At 40.7% G+C, this 27777-nt stretch overlaps 2 protein-coding genes across 2 annotated transcripts; one reads left to right on the top strand and one right to left on the bottom strand.

Moving 5' to 3' along the window:
• Positions 1-1351: 1351 nt before the first annotated feature.
• serinc4 (serine incorporator 4) lies at positions 1352-25776 on the bottom strand. The gene is made up of 11 exons (XM_039616517.1): positions 25349-25776; positions 19230-19397; positions 18588-18766; positions 16068-16147; positions 15642-15735; positions 13033-13244; positions 12401-12496; positions 4588-4714; positions 4324-4436; positions 3752-3905; positions 1352-3657 (listed from the first exon to the last, which is right to left on the bottom strand). Exons 1-11 carry the CDS (start codon positions 25460-25462, stop codon positions 3450-3452), a joined length of 1545 nt encoding a protein of 514 aa, XP_039472451.1. The 5' UTR covers positions 25463-25776; the 3' UTR covers positions 1352-3449.
• LOC120441445 lies at positions 7786-9812 on the top strand. The gene is made up of 2 exons (XM_039616567.1): positions 7786-8320; positions 8483-9812. The coding sequence occupies exons 1-2, from the start codon at positions 7862-7864 to the stop codon at positions 8981-8983; spliced, it is 960 nt and encodes a 319-aa protein (XP_039472501.1). The 5' UTR covers positions 7786-7861; the 3' UTR covers positions 8984-9812.
• Positions 25777-27777: the final 2001 nt, after the last annotated feature.

Genomic DNA, 27777 nt, shown 5'->3' with positions numbered 1-27777 from the left:
TTTCAAAAACCACTGTCAATCTAATAAAGCATGTGGTTCATGCAGCATTAATTTGATGTTATAGTTTGTGATTCACAAGTTAATCAGAGTGTTGAACGTCCACAGCGTAATTAATTTCTGATTTTTCCAACATGGAGGTTTGTAAGTCTTTAAGAAGATGTGTTTATATCGACCGACTGGCTACCTGTCCAGAGTAAAAGTATTTCCAGTTCTTCTCACTGCATAGTTCTTTCTCAGACAATAGAACAGAATATAATGCAGACACTAACTTCAGTACTCAAACTGTGGTGTGACCTGTCCTTACACTACAGCTGAATCAGACAATGGGAAAAACCTGAAACAGCAGTCACGACAGACTGAATTAGATGCTTTATCTTTGACTGGTAATATCTAATAACAGATTGTTTCACAGTGTTCATATATGAAAAATAAGCTTTAATCATAATGTCTTTCATAACGTTGCTTATTTGCTGTATTCATTTGTTAGAGTATGTTAAATTAGGTCTGGCCTTTGATACTTACAGAAAATAAATATACAGTATTTTATTGTTTGGTGCTGATTAGCTACAAATGTACTACAATATAACTGATTATAACTGTTTTAAGAAACGTCTTGATGCATGCTCAATCATCCAGGTAAGTAAATCTCCAAAAGTTGATTCTGTTCCTCTGGATGTTTTCAGTGGGAGAAACGTTTCGTCACTCATCCAAGTGACTTCTTCAGTCTCATTTGACTGCAGGTTTCCCCAATCTTATAAAGTGTAAGAGTGACGAAACGTTTCTCCCACTGAAAACGCTACGTCCAGATGAACAGAATCAACTTTTGGAGGTGTTTTAAGAAAAATTGTAATAAGTTAAATGGTTGAACTCTGCTTGTTGTGTTGTGGATTTAAAATATCATATTTGCTTTTAAAACTAATATACTGTATGTACATGTGCCAAAGAGACTCTCTTTGTCTTTATAATGTGCATGTGTATTCAAAGACCAACCAATGTAAAATAACAAACGAGAAAACATTAACATCTGTAAGAAAACTGTATTTACAAAAACCCTTTACATCTACACCACAGGAAGCACTAAACAGTGGCTAATACAACTTTATACACACACACACACACACACACATCATATATATATATATATATATATGTATATATATATATATATATATATATATATATATATATATATATGTATATATATATATATATTTGTTTGTTTGTTTTCTAAGCCTGGTTCCTGCTCATTAACTTTATGTATATATATATACATATATACATACATATATATATATATATATATATATACATATATATATATATATATATATATATATACATATATAGTCATCACAGACACTTGGCTCAGTTTCCCTTCATTTGACCAGTCCTAGGCTTCATATACTTACATCAACGAGACCTTTTGTGGGATGGAGCAGGGCTTCTGCATTTTTTATACTTTTTAAGCACTCCTGGATTTAAGTTTTTAAGCTTTTAAAATTGCGTCACAATTTGCAAAAATAAATGTAAACAAAAAATAAACGTGTCTGGATAATGACAGTGAAATACAGAGGTGAATTATGTCATTTTAATTTTTAAAAAACATCATGTAATTCTACTTAGCTGCCTCTCAATTGTTCTAGTAAACTTTGTCTCAGAGTATTTAAGTATTATCAAAATCTGATGAAACAATACAGACATGATCTTTTTCAGAATTTAATTTAACACATGAACAAATCTTTCTTTGGGTTTGTGTGGGAAACAAGAATCAAGAGCTGCTGCATCAAACAGAAGTGGGAAGCTATGAATGAATTAAAAGAATAAACTGATGTTGTTTGTACATTTTCTGGTTTCATTAGCGCTACATGAAATAAAGCTCACATTCTGTGCTGGATGGATTCATTTTGACACGTTTATTGAGAAGATCACCAACACTTTTGTGTTTGTGCATAAACAAACTAAAGCCAGAAGTTAACTGGCTTTAGCTTACCTTTACAACTGGCAGCATGGGAAAAAGCTAGGCTAATGTGTTAGCAATTTCTAATCAAGATGTTAAGCTAAAAAGAACGGGTTTTTTTAGGGTGTGTTTGCAGCTACCATCTGGTTAACCGTGACACAGGAGAATCCCTGTTGGACTGGAAACCACGTCCATACACGCATCAAGAAGTGGTAACTGGGCTCACAATGAAGGAGCTGGTTACTGCTATGCTACTGCTATAGCAGTTACGCCCTGCACCGACCACTAAAGACATCGAGGCATGTTTGAGGAGCGTCTGCATTGTCTTTACTCTCAGACATGGACGTCTACTTCTATGTGCGTAAATGATGTGTATCGAAACTTGCGTTTGGTGTCTCCACCATCAATATCTACATCCTAAGTTATCAGCTAATGCTAGCAAGCTTTGTTAGCGAGGTGCCAGGTCTACTTCACTGACCTGAATTAGGAGAGGTCAAGGTTTAATAAAATTGAATTTTAATTAAAAAATGGATAAAGTTAACTAATAAAACATAAAAGGTTAATTAGTAATGGTGTAAATGTGAAGATTTTCACATGGGTCTGTATGGAATGCTTTGTTTTTTATGGAGCCAATCTGATGTGCATTTTTTCTTTCTTTCGAGATGACTGAATTATGCTTGTTTGTATGTATGCATGAAAACATTAAAACTAAATTATAACGTTATTTTTGATGAAAGATAAGTAGGTCACGTGTAGTTATGTGTAATGTGACCTTTTTTTCAGGTTTGCAGTTGTATGCGGAGGAGAGAGATTACACATGTACAAAAAGATTCAAAGTTACTGCACAGACTGAACTGTAAATATGTTGCTTCATAGGTAGTTTTTAAACTGTTTGTGTTTTTGCAGAATTTGAAAGATTTGTTCATGCTCCATAACCCTCAATTATTTGTCAGAGGGCTAAAAAGGCTCTGTGCGTTAGGGCAAATTCCTTATTTGATATACATGAAAAAGTTTTAAATGTTAGGGACATGCCCCTCTGAAATAATAATCTAGCAAATACATAAACGCTGTTCTCTGTTACAATATTAGGTGTCTACATACTGCAAAAATAATAAAAATACTAAAATTCTAAATTCTAACTCTTTACACCTACCCTCTTACTGCGATTCCCAGTATACTGAGTGAGAGTTCACTTCTGATCCCTTTGGCAATTCATATTGTAATGTGCTTCTAAACCACAGTTACGTCCTTGGTAGTGGTTTACGGTGTCAAGCCTGCGACATCAGGCCTGTGTCCAGTTCCTCACATGTCAGCAGGGGAACCACCCGTGGGTTTCTCTCACAACACAGTGAGTCTTTGACCCCTGACCCCAGTGACCTCCATGCCTGAAAGTTTCCTCCTGCTGGGCAACACGGGGAGACCCTCTGACATCTGACCTCTTGTCCACTCTGCAAGATGTCGACTTCCCTTCTGACAGGCCACTTCCTGAGTGTCAGACACTGACGGTGACGTGGCGGGACGACGTTGAGCGGCGTTTGATGCGCGAGCGCCGAGGTCTGGATTCGTTCTGACAGCTGCACAAAGGGCCCAGCAGGAGCCAGAGATAGAGGATCACACAGGCCCAGCAGGATGACATCTTCACCCAGAAGGTAGACCAGCTGCCGTGGGTGAAGGTGGTCTCCAGCACTGCTGACTCGTAACTGGGGAGAAGATGGCACGGATTACAAAAGAAACATCTGAGAAATGTAAAATATATATGTATGAGAACAATGTCTAGAACTGTCACTTACTAACCTGAACCAGTTAGTGAGGGTCATCATGACGTACAGCGAGGCCAGGAAGAAGACAAAATGAAAGAAGAAGTAGCTGTAAGCCACCCTCTGCGTCTCGTTGTGAATAACCTTCTGACAACCTTTGTTCTCGTCATCAATCGCAAAGTCTTCTTCAGCTGGAAGATTACAAGTGATATACTGCAGTGTTACTGCAGAACCATCAGTCCACTGTAGCATTAACTGTGAGGCATAGTTAGGATTACACAACAGCAAAGGTGTGTTTTTCTTCTGCACACACAATCATTTATAAGACAGAGCACTGAGTCACAGTTAGCATGGTTCGAACATGGCAAAGAACCACCTGGCCTACCATAATCTGCATTTAGTAAACAAGGGGAAACATTATTCAGCTGTACCATTTGTAACATCAAAAATTTGCACACTTCTTGTTAAAGACTGACACAAGTTGTTACCAACCACTTACCTTTAAATCCTCAGTTTTAAGGGAGTTCATTTAGTTGCAAGAAGAGTATTTAAATGGTCAAATGTAGCATAAGGACCAAATGAAACCAGGTTAAGTGTTTTAGTACACACCTTCTTCTTCTTCAGGGCAGCAGAAACAGCATGTAGCTTTCTGGAACTCATAGCGGTAAACTTTGATCATCCAAAACGGCCCAAACACCTCTGCCAGGTAGGAAGCTTCATTACTGGAGGGAAATTAGACATCAACACATTTGTTGCCCCAGCAGAGATATGTGGCTGTGGCGTATAATGCAATGCATCCTTACAGGACATTTTCAGTCACTTCTTTATATCATGCAGATACACATTCTGTCTAAAGATGAAGTGTTTACTCACCATGCAAAGAGCACACAGCAGTACATGATGGCAGCTCCAATTATGGCCACAGCGTTGCCTTCTTTCTGGATGCCATCTTGTCCCACACTGGGGTAACAGACGGTCATGTTCATGCCCTGGTACACCACTGACACAAAAATAACACAGCATGCTAAGTTTTTCCATCGCATCACACCAGGAAACTCAAACGCTGGTTTATATAATGTGTGAACAGCTGAACACTGACAGTACAGTTTCAGAAGATGAAACTGGGGCTTTGTGTTATGTCCAAGTGTTGTTGTTGTTGTTTTCAGGTGTCAGTGTTAGTTGTCTTTATATTGTTACTGTCACTTTAAATAAGTTTATAGTGGCAATATCATATTTATATGCAAACAATAAATAAGACAGTCTGTTTTAGCAAAAAAAAATGTGGTTAAATCTTTATTATCAGAATACTTTATTAATCCCTGAGGAAATGATACGGACACAGTTGCTCCAACACAGTGAGCACAGTAACTGACCATATATTAAAATATGACATCTTTTCAAAGGACTCTTGATCTATTGTGTACTGATTTTAAATAAAGGCAAAGTAACCATTTGTTCATACCATCTGTTAATATTCTTATTCTTCCACACTTTGCTGAAATGTTTGTGCATTTTTGGAAAAGTACCATGTAGCACATTCCCTCGCCTTTGTCTGCGAGGGAACAAGACAGGCGTAAGGAACAACTGCTGGGGCAGAACAATGGCGTTAGTACAGAAGGGCCAAAAACCAGAGTTTCTGGAGTGGGTACTTAGAGGTGCAGTGAGTAAAATGTCAGTGCTAGACGTCCGCAGATCGCTCTGTGTTTTCTTACCCCTCCCTCTTCACCCATGACTGCAGACCTGCCAATGGTTCCAACACCATCATTAAGTTTGCAGACAACACCACGGTGAGGCCGCCTTCAGGGAGGAGGTGGATCGTCTGGCTGAGTGGTGCAACACCAACAACCTGCTGCTCAACACCGAGAAGACCAAGGAGCTCATCGTGGACTACAAGACGAATGCTGACCCACATCCACCCATCTACATTAAAGGGACGGCCGTGGAGCGTGTGAGCAGCTTCAAGTTCCTGGGTGTCCACATCTCTGAGGATCTCATCTGGACGACCAACTGCTCCAAGCTGGTCTAGAAGGCTCACCAGCGCCTCTTCTTCCTGAGGACTCTGAGGAAGAACCACCTGTCCTCAGACATCCTGGTGAACTTCTACCGCTGCACCATCAAAAGCATCCTGACCAACTGTATAACAGTCTGGTACGGGAACTGCTCTGCCTCGGACCGGAAGGCGTTGCAGAGGGTCGTGAAAACCGCCCAGCGCATCGCCGGAGCACCACTCCCTGCCATAAAGGACAACTACAGGAAGTGGTGTCTGAAAAGGGCTGGGAAAATCACCAAAGACCCCAGTCACACATCACATTCACCCTCCTGCCCTCTGGGAGGCGCTACAGGAGCCTCCGGACTAAGACCACCAGGTACCAGAAGAGCTTCTTCCCCACAGCTGTCAGACTCCTGAACTCTGCCTCCTGACATCTGACCCACGTTAACTCATGGACTGAACATACACACACCCACAACCACCTACACACACACACAATGGACAACTGTACCCTCAAACACACAATAATAACATGGACTGAACCACCACTCACAACCACTAGCACTTTATATAGCCTCTGTAGGAATTATCCACATATCTCACTTATCTTAACTGCACTACTGTAAATGCTGTATAGACAATCATTCTGTACAATACAATAATTATAGTTCTACAACTGTTTATAACTGTTTATTAATACTCGCAATTCTATATCTACAATCTGTAGTTTCCATATTTTTAACTATATGTATAACCTGTACATAGCCTGTACACTCACTACAGCTGTAGCCTGTACATACTTATAGTTATAGTATATTTATAACATACCTTCATGCCGTGTACATTGTACCATACCTTTAATAGATCCATATTCTGTAATATATCTATATTATTGCTAAAGCACTTTGTGGATGGATGAAAACTGCATTTCGTTGCCTTCTTTTGCGTATTTAAAATTATTTTGTTATAAATGGTTCCACAAATTATGTGGACAGACATTCGATCTGTTAGGAGAATTATTTATATAAAGTAAATGTTTTGTTTTGTTATTGTTGAACAGTAAAAAGGACGGTTTGCAGTTATTACAGTTCTCTTTGTTTGAGTCTAAGGTGTTGTTGTATCCAAATCAGAGTATCTAAGAAATGAAGCAGAAACTGTTGGCACCTGTCCCAGCTTGTTTTCATAACCTGTGGTTACCGCTCTCGCTCTCTATAGTGTGCACACACTTTGATGTTTAAACTGCGGTTTAAATAAAACTGTAAAAAACTGACTTCTGCCAATCTGCACTGTGTGTTCTAAGAGGGGGGAGTAGCTCACCAACGAAAGAAGGACTAGACCCCCACTGCTGGGGTAGAGGGCTGGCACGTTGTAGTAGCGGGCCTCTGAGAACACTGTTCAGCAGTGTTCTCACAGGCCCGCTAAATGCAGAATATTTCCTGTGGTTTTAGCAGAAAGCAAAGCTGCAAGAAAGAATTTGATGAAACTGCTTTGAGAGTTTTGCTGTAATATTTTTCAGCTGTCATGGCACACCACGTGGAAATTCTGCAAAATTTTAGTTCACTCTTATTAGCCGTGAGCATCATCCTGCTCATAACCCTCTTCCTCGTTGTGCAATACGTATTTGACATGGATTATTTTTGCTCATGCAGTCCGGGTTTACATGTAAATGATGCAGTCTTCATGGCTGTGCCTCCTTTTATCCTCAGCCTCTCTCTAAGTTTATCAAACTTAGAAACAATGAATAGGAAGGGTAGGCAGTTAATAGAAATCCCTCTCTCTGGATTCAGCAGAGACACATAGACTAGCTGCCATGTGCTTTCATACCAGACCCAATGGTTCAAATTTGCAGAGGCAGTGATGAAAAGTATTTTTGGGTTTAAATTATATTACTAAATAATGACATGAAACTATCTGCATTCTGTGTATGACATAGAATATATTATGTTTTCATAGACTACAGATATCAAAAGTGAAAGTATAAAAGTGGTGGTTGTAACCCACCCACCTAAAAACCCAGCAGACACAATAAAATCCCTCTGTTATCGTATGAAAAACACTCTCACATTAGCAGTACACAAAGCTGGATGAAACGAAGTCTAAAAGCTGAACTGTTCTTCTACTACATCAAGAGTTTTTGACTTACATTTTTCAGCAAGCATGACTCACCATATCGAGCTTCTTCAAAAACTTTTTTCATCCTTAACTAAGGCTGTGAGCATTATCCTGCTCATAGTCACTTTCTTCGTCCTTCAGTACTTATTGGACATGGACTATGTTTGTTCCTGCGATCCAGATTCACATATAACTGGTGCAGTCTTCATGGCTCTCCCACCTTTAATCCTCAGTTGTTTAGTCACCTTAATTGAGTCTTTCTACAAAAAGACGATTTATTATCAGCGCTATTGTAGTTGTGGTAATTACATGCAGCTTTTTGGCTTTTTTTTGGCCAAATATCTCTTTCTGACTGGCATTTGGGCAGGCGCTGTTCTGCTTGAGGGTGACTGGTACATCTGTCTGATAACAAACATTGGTAGAAACCACACAAGAATCGCTTGTAAGGAGAATCTGACAAATGAGGAAAAGCACACCAAAGCTCAATATAAGAATGAGTCAGTGGTAAGTAAATAAAATAAAATAAAATGCCTTTCTCTAACAGCTCTACCATACAGATGTATTTATATAGATTTAGATATATATTCATAGATATTTTTGGCAGTTGTGCATTTCATGTAACATACAGATAAATAAGTTTTAACATTTTCCTGTTTTCCCTTTTAGGACATTGGCTTTGGTGTTTTGAGTGTGCTTTTCATTATTTGGAATATCTACGAATTTTGGAAACCCATTTGTATTATGAGACGGTTCAACAAGAACTTCAAGTCCTCAGGGTGCCCCTCATACTACAGATGGGTGTACGAAGAACTTCTTTCAGAGGAGGTGAGCAACCACTTGAAAGAGGAGCTCAAAAATATAGCAGAAGAAAAAGCAAAGAAACTCTGTGAAGGATTCTTGAATCGCATTCAAAAAGCTGAGCTGCAGACACAAACAGGAAATCACCATAGCAACAATTCCACTCATTCTAACAGTAATGACGAGCCTAATCCCAATAACAGTGAAATTGACGCCGTTAGTACCGACACCCTCTTTCCCAGGAGTGATGCCGCTAATCCTAACAGCAATGCTGACCAAAATTCAGAAAGTGACATTTTGGTTGCCTGGCATATAATTTCTGAACCATATTTCTACCTGAACGATTACACTCAGGCGGGGCAGAGCTGAAAACAATGTTACTGTGACCAAAATAAGCTTCACACAGACTGTTGTTGGTTCTTGCATTAGTTTCCATTTAGTTTAAAAAAAACTTTAATGCTTGTTTCAAAGTCTCTGCACGCTCTGTTCAGTACGTCCTCGATACGCTGTTCTAATACTGGTGAACCTGCTTTTACCTCCAAGCTGCTGAAACAATGTAATAAATCACATTATATGGTGCTTTAACATTATCAACATTATCAGAATTTAAAACCAAAGACATTCCTACTTATCCGTGCCAGTCAGTTGTTATGTTTGTTTTTACTATTTTACTTTAAATGTAACATTTTTTAAAGTTTTTAACAGTTTTACTTCTACTCTTTTTTATTGGTTTTGTTGTGCGGTTATTATCATTTTTACTGGTGTATTGATAGTGTCAGTAAGGGTCTTGTCAACGTTCTGTTTATACATTTAAATCAAGATTTATTCTCTTGTTGCATTTGTGTGTTTTTTATAAATCACTGTTTTTACACACATGCAATATAATAATATTTTATTTTCTTTCGTTCACTGAACTTTGGAATATTAATAGAAAGCTACTTACAAAGGTCTTACTCTGGCTCTTTGACTGGCAGCTGAGTTTTATATCTTCCTATCAGGTTCATTTAAGTGACTCTTTAACTATCTCTATAGATAAACCATCATGGCACAGTCTGATATTAATGTAATATGTGTAAAGTGTTATTAGTAAATACAGAGAATTGTATCGTCAGATAGAAATACTGACAATGGTAACAAAGTCTGTGTGAGTAACAGCTTTGTAGCTAAATTCATTCTCTTTTCTTCTGTTCAACATTGTCAGCTGAGCAAATTAAACAAATAAATGTCTCATACTTCCTGCTGCAGTCTTGGTTTTTATTAATGCAACAATAGAACAGGGACAAGGTGCCACATGCAGGACAAACACTGTGTCATAGCTGCCACATATAATCTCTGCTGAAGCTTCAAGCTGCTTCTCATCACTGGCATTGTACAAAATGTCAAATGCATAGATGTTTCTACTCTTACTGATGTTAAGTCTCTTTAACACCGCTGGAGATGTGAACTCCAGACCTGGGCCCCACAAGGACAGACAAACAAGTACACTCAGATCGGGAGTTGCCAAAGCAGCAAGAGCATGTCTCCCTCTTTGAGTTGTGTCTTTTCAGTCACTAATTCTTTCTCTCAGAAACATACGGATTACTCTGTGTGTGTCACAGTGAGCTCATAGAGCAGAATAAGCCTTCCGGGGACACATAACTCAAACAAAGACCGAGGAAGAGAGTAACGAGAACCCCCACCCCCCCACCCCCACCCCCCACCCACCCCCACCCATAAACACTTCCCTTCTGGAGATGTTTCCATGACAGGTGAAGAATCCATGAATTAAAGGAAACTCAGCCACAGTAAGTGGGAATTAACTATTACAGTGTGTAAAGATGTGTGTGTGTGTGTGTGTGTGGTTCCCAGTCTGTGTTGAAAAGCTGTTTTTATAACAAACTCAGAGTGCATATTTTCTCAACATGTTGCTACAACGTCCCGAGCTGCCCGAGTGCCTCAGAGCTCTCACACACCTCTCCTACACACACAAACACACCTATAGTGTGTCCGTGTGGATAACAGCCGATTAAAGAGAACATTTTCAAACATGACACAGCTCACAGTCTGCTGAGTGGCCTTAAAGAAGGAAACAACATTTAGAAAACAGATGTGGAACTTTTCTGCTGGGCCTTCAGTGAGGGTTAGGGTTACCACAGTATTTAGTCATACTGCAGTTAATATATTTGATTTATATACTAGATTTCTTGATCCCCACTAAAGCTTTTTACAGATCTATTTCAAATGTTTTATTCTATTAGAGTTCTGACATTTACCCATAATGTGTTTAAACAGCAACAGAAAGTAGCGAGAGTCTGTCCAGGACTGAAAGTGTATGCCAGATTATGCCAACGATGGCAGTTCTTCAGACGATGACTCAAAGGTGGCTGCAACAGAGCCTCAACATGAAAACATGCCTTTGCCTTTATACTTTGTGATAATTGTACAGAGAGTGAAGTTTTGAATAACTCACTGGTTTCACAGCCCTAGGCAGCTATAGCCCCTATGTGTTTGCAAGGCGTCACTGCAGCTGATATGGCTTGGACTGTAGACAATCATACTGCTAACTGAAGGCTTTCTGGGACAGCATGTCCACAAACTTTGCTCTCCGGTCATACAATCAATAAACACTTCCCTCACTGGCTTGCTAGCATTACCTGTCAGGACTGAACTACACCCTCTTGTTGAATAAATTCTCATTTCTGGCACCTAAAAACAAGGTGGCGATGACATTAACGCTAAAATTTAGACTTCAAAGACTGGAGTTCTTAAACCGTGGGTGACATCATGCAGTCTGTCGAAGTTATGATACAATTTATGGCTTTTATAGAATAAGAGCATAAAATAGCAACACAACCAAATTTCAAAGTAGATTTCTCCAATGTTTGTGTAAAATAACAGCTATTTAGATTCAAATCATGAACCCATGTTGACTTTATTGATGTTTTACCTTTGACTAAAAACCCACTGTATTTAACCAAACGAGTCCAGAAGTAGCAAAAATGGACTAAAAACATCGAACTGCTACACTTAATGAGGGATGCATTGTTACTTTGGTTCCTCGGTTCCTGCCGCCTGTTTTACATCGCCCTGCACTGTGCTGTTCCTCAGGACAGCTGTGTTTGGAAGTATAACGACTCTACCAGCCAGCCAGTATTGTCAAAGCATCCATGTATGATTTAGACACATTTAGATGTAAAGCCTGGATAAGACTTGGGTCGTGTGATAAGCTGCTGCTCTAATGTCTCCGTTATGTGAAGGGTCTTTGTTTTACCTGGAGCCAACAGGTGAGTCACTGGGAAAAGGAAAGGCAAATTATAGAGGAGTATGTGTATGTGTTAGTGTTACATCCTGGTATAGGGCAAGCTGTCAGCCCTCGTCTGCCTCCATGTCTCTGTGCATTACTCTGTCTTAGTTACTTCCTTTTTTTATTTTGAAGATGGATTATTTGTACTGAATCTTGTACTTCCCGTCTTTGTCCTGCATTAGGGTTATCTTCCTCTGTGATTGTTACACTTTCAGCTTTTAAATTTGTTTATTGTTTCAATCCCTCCATCACAGTTATGCAGAGAAACGCTGCAGGAAGACAACCCTTATAACCCTGATCACGTTACACAGGTGTCATTTAATCCAACAACATTGATCGATCACAGCTCTGAAGAAAAAAGCATGAAGAGATCCGGGTGCATGTGTGGGAACTTGTTGCACATGTTTCTCTTTTAATCGGCATGTAAGGGGAAAGGCCACGTTTCTGTGTCAGTGTCTCAGCCGAACGATCTCTGTGTTTCTGCTCTGCATTTGATTATTTACCTTTCTCTGGTGGACGGCTGGACAGCGCAGAGAACGTGAGGTACATGACATAACAGCTGATGATGGAGGCCTGAAGGAGCCCAGACCGAGGCTGTTCTGTAGACAGAGAGAAAGACAGAGGATGGTACAAAAGTTCTCAAAGGCGAGTCCTGAAAAGTCTGGCCACGATTATTTTTCATCTCGAGGAAGAAACCTTCAGCTCAGCACTTCAAACTACTAGAAAGAACCATCAAACCTGGCAACGGTACTGTTGTCCCAGCACGATGAACAGGTCTGTTACCAGACTACAGATTTGCACAGTACAAATGTACACTACAGTACCTCATGCTGTGTCATAAATGCAGTGGAGTTAAAAGTCTTGATGTGTATTCCTAGAGTCCATAAACTCTCACAAAATGTAAATACTCAAGTAAAGTACCAATACCATTACCTGTACTTGTCTGAAAGTACAGGCCTGTGTTTAATCCTGAAGCCCAGACATGTGTAGACAAAGCACGTCTGGCTTTAACGGGAGAAACAGATAATGTTAGCTTACAGCAGCTCTCTGTTCAACAGGTGTATGTTTGCACAGCTGGATGTGGACTAAGTGTTATTTGGAGATTTGTTGCAGTGAGCGTGTTTCATCGACTCACTCTGTTTCACACACGGTGTGACAGCAATGAAGGACATGAGACCACAGAGTCCCAGGTTGATCCACAGCAGGACTTTGTTGAAGTGACAGGCAATGGGGTGGGTGTAGTACTTGTACATGAAGGTGAAGGCCATAGTGGCGATGGTGTAGAAGAACAGGGTGGCGCACATCACCGCCAGGTACCAGCGCTTGTTTTCTGCTGCTCCAGTCAACCTGAGAGGACAGACGATTGTCAGAGCTTGACTGATTTCATATGCAAGTGTGATGGTGTTCCACTACACGAGTGATTATTCCAGTTTGAATTGGCTGAGACAAGGAAGCTGGTGTGAAAGTGGCATCCAATTATTACATCAGGCTTCATTTTTAACTGAGAGTTTATTCCAGCCCTGTTGTTTTACCTGTTAACACTAAAAACAACAGATCTGTATCATTTTTACTGAACACATCACCCTGGCCCTAACACCTGAACAGTAAGCTTACCAAAGCAGAGCTGGGCTTTGAACCAGTAATAAGGAGGCTGGTGTGTTTCTTGACACCAGCTTGGACTGTCATAGGTAAGAACATTTTCTCTGCTAAGGTCCATAAACATTAAAGATGAATCTCTTAGTCTGCACATCTGCATCATATACATGATCTGTGGATAAATGAAATGTACAGTAATATTTGCTCTCCTTGCCATGCTCATGGGCTTCTGGTAGAACCCGGCGGTTAGTGGTTCAAACCTCTTGTTATGGAGATTTAAACTCACACAAGTGGAAAACAACTGGAAGACAGAATGCATGTATACAGCCTACTTTGAATACTTGAATGCATTGACATGAACATGTTTAGCATGTAGCTGAAAGTAAACCTAAAGTTATGTTTAGAAGTGAATGTGATTTTCTTTGGAAAAGGTTTCAGAGCCTTCATTATAACACGGTCTCAGTCTGACGTTACCTTCATTAGTTTTTATAGTTTTATGTGTTTATTTGATTCTCGTTTGTGTACGTGTTTTTAATTTGCTGTACCAACACAAGGTGACCTTGGGGTTTTTATACAGGCACCTATAAATCAAACGTGTGACTGTTATTGTTATTAAGATGGAATTTGAAATGAGTGAGGGCACTGGTCCAATATCTCACACAGTCACTGAGTCAGTCGGGTATTTAGGACTCACAGTGGTGAGGCCAAGGAGTGAGAACACAGTAAGAATAACACTGGAGTCAGCTTGATAATGCAAAGAGAAATGTGGCAGGTGCTGCAGCTGTGAACCAAAGAATATTTGGTAATATTTCTGACCTGCAAACCAAGACTGGAGAGACAGTGGTGAATGAAAACTCCACATCATTGTAAAGAGAGAAAGAGGCTTTTCTGCATGGCTGCAGTGGCCTCAGAAAAGGCCTGAATGAATAAATCCTCTTAGCTGTCGTGGCTACAACTCATCAGAGTTCAGAGGTGGCTGAGCCTGACGACAAAGGCAGCCGCAACAGCTGGATACAGTAAATAACATCTGGGATACGTCTGGACGGATAAATGAGGACATGACAGAAAGGATGCAGAGAGGATAGAAGTGCCAACAGAATTATTATTTCTTAGTCCGTCAGTTCTCCGGTCAATCGGAAACTGTTCAAAATTCATGAACATGTCCTTCTTTTCCTGAATATTTGAGGTCTGGATGATTTTCCTTGACCACAGCAAACTTTGGTTTCAACTACTCCAGACGTCTGAAGACAGACGTGTGGTTGCTGTTTGTCGCATGTTTCACCCACAGAAAAAGCAAATAAAAAAGAAGCAGCGCTCTGTTTTACTTAGCTGGCGCTGAATCAGTCTGATTGCAGTTATTCTGCAGGACAGAAATGAATCATCAGCACTGGCTTCACACGAGGCTGCAAGAAGCTGCAAAGGACCCAGAAACCGTACATAACAAGACATGGATGCTACAGGTCTGAAGAGTCCAACTGTATACAAATGTATAAGCGCAGTGGTTTGTCTTAAGTAACACAACACTATGTTCATTTTGGAAATGATGCACATTAGTGTCCAGAAGGATGATAAAGCAGTATATGCTGCACATCACCAAATTTATAAGCTTTATCCAAAATGTTTCCATTTCTCACGTAAATATGCAGATTACAGAAATAAATAGATGTGATTGTGTGTACAGTTTCATTGGTATTTTGTGAAGGACTTGTGTTATGCTGAAAACCAAAAATATGTGTTGACTGCGAAACAATGAAAACATGTCATTCCAACACCGTGTGGCGCTCCTCCTCTGGATTCAGTCTTTCCACCAGATGTTTAATCTGACTGCAGGGATTCGCTCTCATCCAGCACTGCACCGAGGCCTCCCAAAGGTGCTGGATGTGCTCAAGGTCATGAATCATTTTTTCATAAAGTTTCATCGTGCAAAGACACATTATGATGTCAGCAAAACACAAGCAACACAGCAAACACAAAGTTAATGATAGAATTTTTATCAACGTCAAGATCCCCACAGACGGAGTAAGTGTGTCCTTGTTTTGGACGTATGATTGTAAAAAGAGTGATTCCACACAGCTACCAGTTCGTCTTCTTCATTTCACAGCATAAAATCACACATTAGGTGATTCTGTAGGACAGTCTTAGTCTTACCAGTTCTTGTTCCAGGTATGTGCAAACGCTGTGATGAGGATGAGCTGAATCAAGATGAAGGCGAATCCTCCCACCACACCAACATAATGCCAAGCTGAGGCAGGTAAAAGAGAGAGAAAAGCGCCATCATCCAGTGATTTATTTCAAGATGACAGAGGAAGCAGTTAACAGGAAAGGAAAAACAAGAGCAACCTGTATATAATAAACTGGCTGTGATCTGAAACTTGTTTCAGCATATTTATTGTCCCCAAACAAAGTGAAACCGAGCTGCAGAGATTTATGGCCCAGTGATGAATGCCTTGCAGGGTTTCGATAGCGTTCAGGAGCAGATCTCTGCTGCCCCCTAGAAGGGTTTAGAAGGAAGGTCATATCTGCTCTCAGGATGGGTTTGCTTCCAATGAAAAGCCTGATTCAAAAGTTTCTCACCATGTAGGAAGGACTCTGTTGGGATGAAGAAGGCAGCAGTGCACATTCCCAGCAGTGTGATGAACTTAAGGAACCAGAAGCTGAAAAAAGAAAGAAAAAAGGAACTGTTAGTTTTTGGGGGGGTTTAAAACCTTCAATATAAAAGCTTTTTTCCAACGATTTTGTAATTTTGACTCATTTACAAGTGCTGTATTACGTCTCTATTGAACCTACAAACCCACTCATTTCTGATACTAAGAAAAGAAACAGCAGCATCTGAAAAACGTACCTTTTGCAGACTTCTGAGCTCCAAATCTGCTTGTTTGGGCAAACTTACTTTATTCATCTGATGTGGAATGAAAATATATTCACTGTGGTGTGTTTTTGTACTAATAATCAGAATCAGCATAAACTCAAGCTGATGTTGTAAAGATTTACAACATCTGCTACCAACATGAACATTACGTGTTTTATGTTATTGGATTTTCTTCCAGCTACAAACTGAATGTCTCTATGCAGTATTTTAAAATGCTTGTATGCTGCTCATGTTTCCTTAGAAATGAAATTCATTGTACTGACTTTAGTGGCCTCATACATTCAGATAAATACTTTATTCAACGAGACTCTAAAAACAACTGAAACATAAATAATAAAGTCCCAAAGAGGGAGGCGCACATTGATGAGCACAGTAAGTTTTTCCTCCGTCCAAACTCTGTTTGTGTGTCTGCGTCTGGTCTTTAAGAACGAGGGTACTCGGTGCTCTGCAGGTTTCCTTTCACTGTGCTACTACTAAGACTCCTGTGAGTTTATTTATACCAGACAGAAGCAGCAATCCACTCTGTCAAATCCTAATCCGAGCTACGTCACAGCTATAATCGACTGCACTGCAATGGAAAGTGCAACAACAAAGAGCTTTAATTAGAGCAGCAGCTTTCAGCAGCTACGCTGAAAACAGACTGGAGTATTTAAAGGCGTGTGTGAGGAAACACTCCTAAAGTCTAATTTAAATATTCAAGGAAATCACATAAAAGCAGGCGGTGCACATTTAGGTAGGATCTGCTGCACTTGCATAACAGCGTTACAATAATATGCTGCGTTATGCTTTTCATTGTTAATGTGAATAAGAAAACATTAAAAAATGTAAATTTTCTTGAGTATTTTTAACTGAAACATGATTGATTCCAATCTGCCTTCTTTACAAGACCTGCACAGGTCACACATCATCTTCTGTCCCTGCTCATAACCTTCACACGATGCTTAATTTCTCATTTACATCCTGCTGTCTGTAGGTAGTCAGGATGCATTCCTATAGTGTGTATTTATATTAATATGTATATAGAGATGTATGTATTATGTTTAGTGTAAATAGATAGAATAATATGTATAAAATACACATACACTACCATTTAAAAGTTTGGACACACCTTCTCATTTACTGTTTTTTCTTTATTGTCACGACTGTTTACATCATAGATTCTCACTGAAGGCATCAAAACTATGAATGAACATGTTTTATGTAGTAAACCAAAAAGGTGTGAAATAACTTTATGGTTTGTAAAAACTGGTCAGGTTCCTCCAGATTAATATCATCCTGAAATCTGGTAACAAAACCACGTTCTCCACTTATTAAATGGCAGCGACCTTTCAGATTTAAACAAACGTTCTCTCATGAGTCTGAGATAAACTAATTTTGGCCTTGGACTGCCTCATAGTATAATCACAGCAGCTTTGCCAGTAAAAACCAGCATTCTTGATCCCTTTGACAGGAAACACAATTGTTCTGTTCAAATCCAGTCCAGACTGGTTAAGCATCTGACTTTGTTGGCTGTGATCTGCTCTTAGGCAGACAAAACAATGTTGTTATTGTTTTACAGACAGGCATAAGTCAGGTTCAATTTTAGGCCCTGTTTTATTTTCAGTTTTTACTAATTATGTTGAGATGAATATGTTTACAGCTAACACGCACCCTTATGCAGATGACACCATGCTTTGGCTCTGCTTATTGTGGAGCTCCACACTGCCAAATTCATCTGGTTTCCCAGAAGTCCAACCTAGATCTAAGCTAAGAGATTGATAATAAATGTTTGCCAGAGTAAAATTAATCGATCAGTCTACAAATATTTGGGTATCAGGCTGAAGGACTCTCCATTAAAATGCATATTGAGCCCTGAAAACCCAAATGCTGAAGGTCAGACTAGATTTTTATTGTTGAAAATAATTATTTATATTTTACACTTTTGTAAAGTGTAGGGTTGTTTGGACACACCTACGGTATTTTACTTGTAGGCCCTGATTGGGAAGACTCCTACAAATAGCTAGAAGCAGCCCTTGAACTGCTGTTAACATTTTATCACACCTGCATTACACTGATTGATTGATTGATTGATTGATTGATTGATTGATTGATTGATTGATTGATTGATGATTTGTGAATTACATTAATAACCTCTAACAGTCTGTACGTGTATCTTCTTGTCACTCATTGTAACATGTTGGTGCTGAAATGTGGAAAAAGGCTCATGTGTAACACTTCACACTGACCCGTTGTGTATGAGTGCTCTGAAGTCCTGACTGGACTTCACGTCAATGAGGAACATCGCCATCATCAGGTAGAAAGAGGAAGTGCCGAAGCAGACTCGATAGACCGCAGAGTAGCCCACCAACATCTCACAGTGGCCCCCGCCGTGCGCCTGGTCACACACCATGTTGAAGAAAGGCACCTGAAGGGACACGTCACATTAATGCACCACTGGGTGAGCACAGAAGTGTGACGCACAGCCTGCTGGACTCTGTGTGCATCGTTCATTATTTTGATGTTTTCTTTTTTGTGTTTGATGATGACATCTGAGATGGAAACAGAATGGTGCTTATCCACACTGACTGACCATTCAGTGTATTTTAATCTACACATCAAATTCACACAGCTCTTCATTATAAGAGAAATAATTTGCTTTGTTTATTCTTTTCTTCTTGAAACTGTTACCTGCAGCAGTTATTTGCAGAACTACCTATAGAATAATAACCTTTAGTAGTTATTATTCTGTATGATGTTATTTAATGTTTCTCACATTGTTCATTGGGGTTTGAATTCACTCATGACTGTGGAGTTTGTGCATGAAGTCAGAATAGCTGCACTGTATAAAGCGCACTGGTAACATACTGAACAACTGAGCAAACACTCACATTTTCCCTGACGAGCTCGGAGACCGTGCGGGACAGCATGAGGCAGGAGACCGCACAACTCATTATGTGAAAGAGCGTGTACATGACCCGCGTGCTGGTGGAGGATTTGACCGGAGGGCAGAAGGCACAGCAGAGCGAGCAGGGAGCCGGCCCACAGCAGCAGCATATCTGAGGAGGAGAAGAGCGAGGCAGCTCAGCATCCAAACAGCATACAGGCCACGGACATATGTCTGTGTGCTGTTACACCTGTCACACATAGGGACAGCTGAGAAGATGTGAACTGTGCAGTATTTCACCAAAATCTCACTTGATTTGTAAACATGTAATATGTTAGGAGAAACTATACTGCATGCTGCAACAAGTGGAGATAAAGTTAGAAAAATAAAATCTTTGGCATGTGCTCATTCTGCCCACAGCATCTCTTGAGTCAATAGAGCATCTGACGGTCGTGGGTGATGCATGAGGTCAGACAGCAGAGTAGAAAATATATTCAGTCCAGAGCGGTGAAAAATGAAAATCATGAGCTACCATGAATTTGTTGCCTTTCAACAGCAGGAGAACTCTTGATCCTTAAGATCTAAATTACGTTTCGGGTATTTGGAGTAGTTTCAAACTGCTTTAGTATTCATTGAAAGTTGAAGACTTTCTGTAGTGGGCACCACAGTGTTGAATCGTGCTGTATGGTTAAGTTAAGCAGAGTTTACTATCGATGCATGGATGAGAAGGACTTTCTGGAACTTCAGTTTGAACTCCAGAGGTGCTGTTCCACATCTCTGCAGACCTTTTGGTGAACAGCAGACCTCTACGGGACAATGTGTCCTGCTGGTACAGGGACCGGAGGTTTGAAAATCATAAACACTGCATCTGCACAGTCCAAGTATTAAAAGCAAGGCTGCCTGAAAACATTTAAAAGTCCCAGTCTCACACTGCCAATGATGGCAGATTAATGAGTCCACTGGCATCTGGCTGGTTCTGATTCTGATAAATCAGAGCTGTGCATGACTGGATGTAAGCCCGTGTCCACTGATCCTGAACAAAATCTGCTCATCTGCTTATGTGCTTCAGCAGCCTCTGCAGTCTGTCTGTAGTAAGCATGTAGTTTCATATTGTAGATGCTTTGCTTTGTGAACTGTGTGCATATTTGCAGGGACTGGAACTACACTATATGATTTATGGAATAAATACTGGAGGAGTAAATCCAGATGTATTATCACTCATCACGTGCACGTCTTAATCTGATAGATAATGCAGAGAAGATTATCCAACATCTTCTCATTGAGGGGAAGACTGGATCAAAATAGATCTTTAATCGTGTTCAGTGGCTGAAAAATGATTTGATGAAACACGATTAAATGGAGCGTCTATCTCCTGACATACCTTCCAGCTGAAGAATGGGTTTCCATTATGCACTGACTGCTCACATGGCTGCAAATCAGTCCGTCAGTGATGTTGCTCTGGTCATTTTGTGGGGAACAGTTTCTGTTTGTTGGTGCTACCTTTTCTATTTTTGCAGATTACTTTAAATTTTTAAGAAGAAATAAGTGCTTTATTAGAATTCTATAATTCTAAGATAGATTTTGGTCTATATTACAATATATGTATATATTAACACTTATATGTATGTCTTTGCTGCAGATTTTGGGATTCACACCCATGACTTGAATCTCCTGTTCCACCACATCATAAAGGTTTTAACTGTGGAGCCCAGAGAGCTCATTGATGAGACTATTGTGACCGGTGTGCTGTCCTGCTCTGAGCAGCCATCACAGAATGGTAAATGGACTGGTTTGTATACAGAGCTCTTCTACTATGAGCATTCAAAGCACTTTATACGACTTGCCTCATTCACCCATACACAAGCACCTTTATCTCTCTTGCCTTTGTCCTTTCTAACCTTCACACTGTGATGGATGAATCAGAGAGCAACTAGGTGAGTATCTTCTCCAGCAGCCGGGGATTGAACCACCAACCTTCTGATTAGTAGATGACCGGATGGGTACACTGTGGTAATGAAGGTCAGCAGCATTACTCAGGTTAACAATGCTGCTGCTAATGGACCCAAAGGGTGACGAGACAATATCCCCTGCACTATTAAGCCACCAGCAGCCTGAAGCCAGTGATGCAACACAGCATGGATCTATGCTGTCCTGTTGTTTCTGACCCGAACATCTGAATGTTACAGCAGAAATTCAGGTTATCAGAGCGGGCAGCATACTTCCAGTCCTCTGTGTGAACTGTAGCTGCAGTTTTCTGTTCAAAGCTGACAGGAGAGCCACCCAATGTGGACTTCTGCTGCTGCTTCAAGGTTTAACATCGTATATTCAGGGATGTTCTTCTACATGCCGTGGTTGTAACGGGTGGTTACTGCTGCCTCAATGTCAGCTCAAAGCAGTCTGACCATTCCCCTCTGACCTCTGACACCAGCAACACACTTTCACCCAGAGAAATATCACTCAGGTTTTCTTCTTCAGACCAACCTCCCAGAGATGACTGTGTGGGAAAATACAGTAGATCTGTAACAGACCCGCCCATCAGGCACCAACAACCACTGTACAAAAGGGTTAGGTTCGTGTATGGGACTTCCTATGCCCCCTGAATGCACCATAGGTGTGCATGTCCGCAGCTTCAGTTCAGAGACAAACGGCAGCCGAACAACGGACAGTGTGTGCCTTCATAAGACTTCACTCAGTTATGTTGGTGTTCAGACATGAGTGTATTTGATGACTTAGCAGCAGTTTCTGCTTCTGTTTAAATGACGTTATGCATTAGTGGCAGTTCGCTAGCATAACAGATTTGTTCGCTAATCAGCTTCTAGCAGAGAGATTCGTTGTTATCGTGTTGTTGATTCTGTGCTCTGTGTACCAGATGATAAAACAGTGTAAAGTTGCCTTCGGTGCATAGTTGTATGCGGTGTGTTAATGCATAATGTCTGACTTTAAGTTTATGTAACCAGTCTGAAGGGATAGGTCAGCTTATTTACTTGTATACTGTATTTGAGTACACCTCAGCTGTATATTTATGTTTATTATGTCATTTGGTATCTAATTGATTTGTATCATTATGCTTTGTCTACAGAAACCACACACACACGCACACACTCTGCGGGCACACAAAGAATGACAACTTTATTCCTGGACTCTGCCTGTTTGTTCCTCTCACATCTGAACATTTGCAGGTGTTCTGACCCGACACTCTGAGGTGATTGCTGCCAGCTCAGATTTCTTTAACCCTTCTAAACAACCACATTCACAGTCACTACAACCAGCTTTGTTTACCACCTCTCTGTTTACTTTCTTTCATACTCTACACATTTACATGCTTATTGTTTATTTGTCTGTTAGTCAAGTTGTAGATTTGTTAATAAAAGTGCTTTTATCTGCACTCTGACTGATGGTCTGACGGCCCAAAGAGAAGCATGGAGATACTGTAATAACTCCAAGTCACTCGATCATCACAAAATAAACTACTTTGTGAATTGAACACCTAAAAGCCATCTCTCAGCATGCAGAGCATGAGAAACCATGAATGCATCAGATGAAGCTGAAAAAATGTAAATTCTCCTTTTTTGCATTCTGAACAAACCAGAACTGTTCATAATAAAGAAGTGCAGATGTTTGTGATGGAATAAAGAAAACTACACATAAGCAAAAGGGAAACTTTATATAATTTATAAAAAAGGTTTATAAGTTGAGCCACCTTACAGACAGCCAGGTGTCTGCCTTGTGGCCTAGTTTAAGGTTCATAATGCAGGATTATTGCTCACAGAGCAAAGTTGGGCCATGGAGATTAAACCCAGCAAAAACATGAATAATCACTTTCATTTAAAAACAGCCAAATAAAAGAGTGGGTCACACAGCATATTCAGGTCAGACCACAGACTGTTAGGTACAGAGTGGAGACTAAACGTGGAGGAGTTTGTGATGGGAGATAGAGCCTTCATTCAAGTATTCATGGATGTTTGCATAAACGAGCCAGATTGTCCTGTCAAGTCACAAATGTAAGAATATTATTTCAGAAACACAGGAGTCACTCTACGTGTTACTTCTACATGATGATGATCTCATCTGCACCTTCAGTATTCAGAAAGCTAAGTGCTAATCCTGACCCACATCTGCCTTTCACTTTGTATCACAAAAGGACCTCTGTCAACTTTATGTATTTTAATGTATGTATATTTCTTATAATATGTCCTTTGTATTTTATTTTCATCCATTAAGTTTGAGGGCTTCACCTTAATGGAAGAGCAACATGGTGGTGGGAAGGGTTTCGCTGCTTTGTGAAAAGGCAAATCGTTCAACAACAGAAGAACATTTCTCAGTGTGATAAAGTAAAGAACTGTATTCATGCAGAACATTCAAGTTTTATAGAATCCAGAGAAACCCGTGTGCACAGTTTGAAGCCTCCATGCACTTTTGTTTATAAAGCTCCAGCTGTACAACATGGATTTGACAGGACGTTATATTCTACAGAAACGAAAGAACCCCAATGATAAGACAATGCCCTATGGGCAAATTCTTGGTGACAGTGGGGAGGAAGAACTCCCCTTTCAAATACTCACTGAAACCCTGCATACACAGCAGCAAAGCTAGCGAATGGTTCAGGGTCACCTGACCCATCCCTAACTATATGCTTTATCAAAAGCAGAGAGGGTCTCTGTCTCCTGAACACAAACTGGGACAACTGGAATTTACTGGGACTCCCTGAAATATGTCTTATATAAGAGTAATATGGACTCTTTTCCTGTCAGTATTCTTGCTGCACAGGTTCAGGAGCGCTGTCATGAACACAGTTCATTGTTGCACAAATCCAGGTTAAAACTGTTTCTTGCAAACCAAGAAATAAAACAACCTACATAAAAACAATCTAGAAATACAGCTGGATCCTGGGCTAAAGGTAATTTATGAAGCTGAGAAAAGGAGGAAAGTGACCGGAAAATCAAGTAGGCTGTGTTCTCTGAGCTAAAGAGGAGCGGGACCTTCCAGGTTTCTATCAGTGCACAGTTTAAACTCTGATGCATCCGTGATGATGTGGGTGCACAAGTCCACATAACACGGATAAATGCATATTCATGAAAGCCCCATAAGCTAACATAAGCTGCTATTAATGTGATGTGTTCTCAGCAAAGGCCTCGCTTATTTCAGTAAGATAATGCCAAAACCTCATTCTGCACATATCCCACCAGCATCCTCCAACCTGGTCTGGCTGCACCTCAGATCTGCCCCCCACTGGGAGCGTGTGGACGTTACATTAAGTAAAGTATGGAAGTATGGAAACAGGACAGCTTCCAACAGGTCTGTGCTTCTGTGATAAGCAGGCCAAGCTACAGCTTCAAATCCAAAATCCGAAAAGTAAATCACTTTTTACTGATGGAGAGCAAATTAAAGGCAAACCATGCAGAATGTTCAGAGTATCATGTTATACATTACTAAACCGAAGACAACGTCGCTGCTCCCGAAGAAAAAAGCTGTTCTTTAATTCTATACTGCTGAGTAGTTTGTGGATTTGCTCAGAGCTGCTGTTTGTCTGTTGTGTGCGTGTAGATGCACAAATCTAAACCAACAACAATCTCAGGCTACATCTCAACACTGCGATGAGGCATTCAGTCCCATCGTCACAGGTGAGTAAAATCAAGCATCTAGCCATGTAGTCTGCAGTGACAGAGTGCACTGTGGTGCTGCAGTAGGATGCCAGCATTGCAAAAAGTCAGTTTGCATTGAAAAAAAAAAGCTTGTAGTTTACTCATGTACATTTATTGTTTAACAGCACTGGCTCATAGTTATTGTCCAGAGTAATATTTACACATTTCTATGGCATCTGTACAATATATGTCCAATGCTGACCTGGGACCAGCAACAACATTAAAAAGCTCCTTACGCATTAATATGTTTCTGCTTCCTGTAACTGATTATTTCTACTTTTTAGTAAAAACAAATACAGCTACAGAAAACTCTTAACTGGAAATAGCTACAGTGAATCTAACTGATTGAATAAAAGCGCTTCAGTGAGTATACACAATCATCCGATGAGTAAATTCCTTTAGTTTTATGCATTAAAAACTAAACTGACACTGAAAAAAGCGCAAACAGACTCCAGCTGTGCTGCTGCTCACCAGCTCTCACCTGATAGGCCACCATGTTGAGGAAGTAGTTGTAGACCCCGCTGCGGTTCATCCCCTGAGTGGCCGACATCGTGAACTGCTTTTCCTCGGCCACCACCACCCTACATTTGGCCATGAACGTCCGGAGCAAGCAGCTTCTTTTTCCAAGTGCCTACAAAGATGGCATCCTCACATCCTCAAAGAGGCCAGAAGGCAACGTCTAACGGGCTTTTCAGCAAAATGAGAAAAAAGGAAAGATGCAAAGTCCGTCAGCTTGTTTCTGCGCACTCTCTTATGCTGGATTAGCAGTAAATCTAGTCCCACTGGGCTCTCTGCAGATGAGACATGAGAGCTGTGTTGCTCTCAGTCCAGTCTCACAGAGGAATCAGTTGTTTTTTCGCCCATATCCTGCGTGCTTTGGCTCTGCTGCCGAGGTGGACGCTGCCAGAAAATAGGGAGAGGTGGTGGCGAATGCCCGGTGTCCTCCCTCCCTCTCCCAGTCAGATTAGGCAGAGAGTGTGTGAGGGGAGGAGGGAGGGGGAGAGAAATGACGAAGAGGAAGAGGGGGAGGAAGGGAAGGAGGAGGAAGAGGAGGTCAACAGGGACCATGTGCCAGTCCCATCTGTCCCCTTCCATTCCCTATTCCCAGCATTGCACAAAATCCACAGCACAATGGGATTGGGGATGTTTAATCCAGATTTGCAAAATTAAACAATTATCCTGTGTGACTTCTGGATGCCGAAGCTTGACTCGCAGTCTTCCCTGAGACCTGGGCCAAGTCTGAGAGAGAGAGGCCCACATCCGTAATCCCAACAAGTTATCGTGATTGCACTACGACCCAGAAATGTTGAAGCAGGACGCACTGGACGGCTTTCTGCCTGTGACGGGTCAACAACGGCATTGGTACATGTGCTTAATGATAAACAGGCCAACGGATTTGGAGGGCCTCTAATGGGAGAGCAATAAGGTATTAGGCAAAAATGAATAAAAGACAATATATGTATTATTAAGTTACCCAGACAGTGTGTGTGTGATGTTGGGATGGACTGCTCAGCAATCATTTAAAGGACTTACAGCTCCACAATCCAAACTGCTGCACTCTGCAGCTCCATTAACCGTTAGTAATTTTCTTTGTGGTTTTATTGGATGAGTTTCTGTGTAAAAAGATATCAAATTCAAATATTGCATGATAAAAGCCGATTATGGGAAACCATACGCTGCAAGTTCAGCTTTCCCCTTGAAAAGCTGCTACACTCCTCGTTGCCAGCTCTGTTCTATAATCTGACATTTGTGTGTGAAAACAGTTCATGAATTCCTCAAAGGGACAAAGCTGGTCAGGACTGAGGTGTAAAAGCTACTTGGAGCTGGATCTGTGCTAAACCACTCTTCTGTGTTGCACAGCGGCAGTGAGACGAGACGACGGCAGCGGCTGAAAAGCGCTGAGTGCATGAGGAGAGAGCCAGATTAGATTTGGGTTAGTGTGCAGGGTGGTGCACTGGGATAATCCCGTCGCTGTTCCAGCCCTCCTCTCAGCCAGGATGACCTTCACCCGCGCAGGCACAGCATTATTGCAGCCTGTTACTCTGAGGGAAGCTTTCTACTGAAGTTGCAGAGATTCTCCAATGTGCAGCATGTTTAGGAAATAATACACGGCAGTCTGTGCTCCCGTATGGAGACAAAAAAACCAACAAAAAACAAACAGGATGCCAGAAAAAAAGGCACAATATCAAAGGTGGAAGTTTAATTCCTGCTGATGAAGGCCAAGTCCTCAGGACCCGTGGGATTTAGAGCCTCTGCTTCAGTAAACAGCCATCTGCGTACAGCTCATTACAAAAACATCCAACTGTAAAAGATCACTTTGTTAACCTTCATTTTCTTTTAAATAGTCACAATTTAATGGCTGCAGTGCTGCATTTGTACTGCTTTGTTTGGGTTGGAGTAAATATGCTGTTTGCAGATATATTAAACTGTCTGTTCACTGTTACGCTGATGCAAAGCAAAATCAGAGAGTGATAGTGCTGTCATGTTTAGCTGCTTTAATGAGTTGTTCTTGGTACTGAACCTCTGTGCATGTACGCTTGTGCCAGGATCGTGTAGCCTCTGGAGAGGAGACACAGTCCTCCCAGATTTACCTTCATGGGATTGAGTAATAAAGAAGAGGTTGAGTAAGAGGGAACATCAGAGGTTAACCTGGTTCAGGCTTGGATTTACAAAGACAGTCCATGAACACACTTCCAGAATCTTCCAGCAAGTCAGTTGTAGGATTATCAGTGTGAAACATGGAGACACGGAGTACTGTGAACATGGTGAACATGCTCACCACAGCCAGCATTAACAAGAACAAGCACACTGCCACAGATTCATTCACAGCAATTTCACAGAAAAGTACTTTTTAACAATGTACTTGAAAAAACTAGCTGACCAAAGATGCTTTGATAATGTCTATCTAGG

This window comes from Oreochromis aureus, linkage group 1 (genome assembly GCF_013358895.1).
Source record: "Oreochromis aureus strain Israel breed Guangdong linkage group 1, ZZ_aureus, whole genome shotgun sequence".
NCBI classification, from domain to species: domain Eukaryota; kingdom Metazoa; phylum Chordata; class Actinopteri; order Cichliformes; family Cichlidae; genus Oreochromis; species Oreochromis aureus.
The sequence above is the reverse complement of the archived record's forward strand: the minus strand, read 5'-3'. Positions and strand labels throughout refer to the sequence as shown.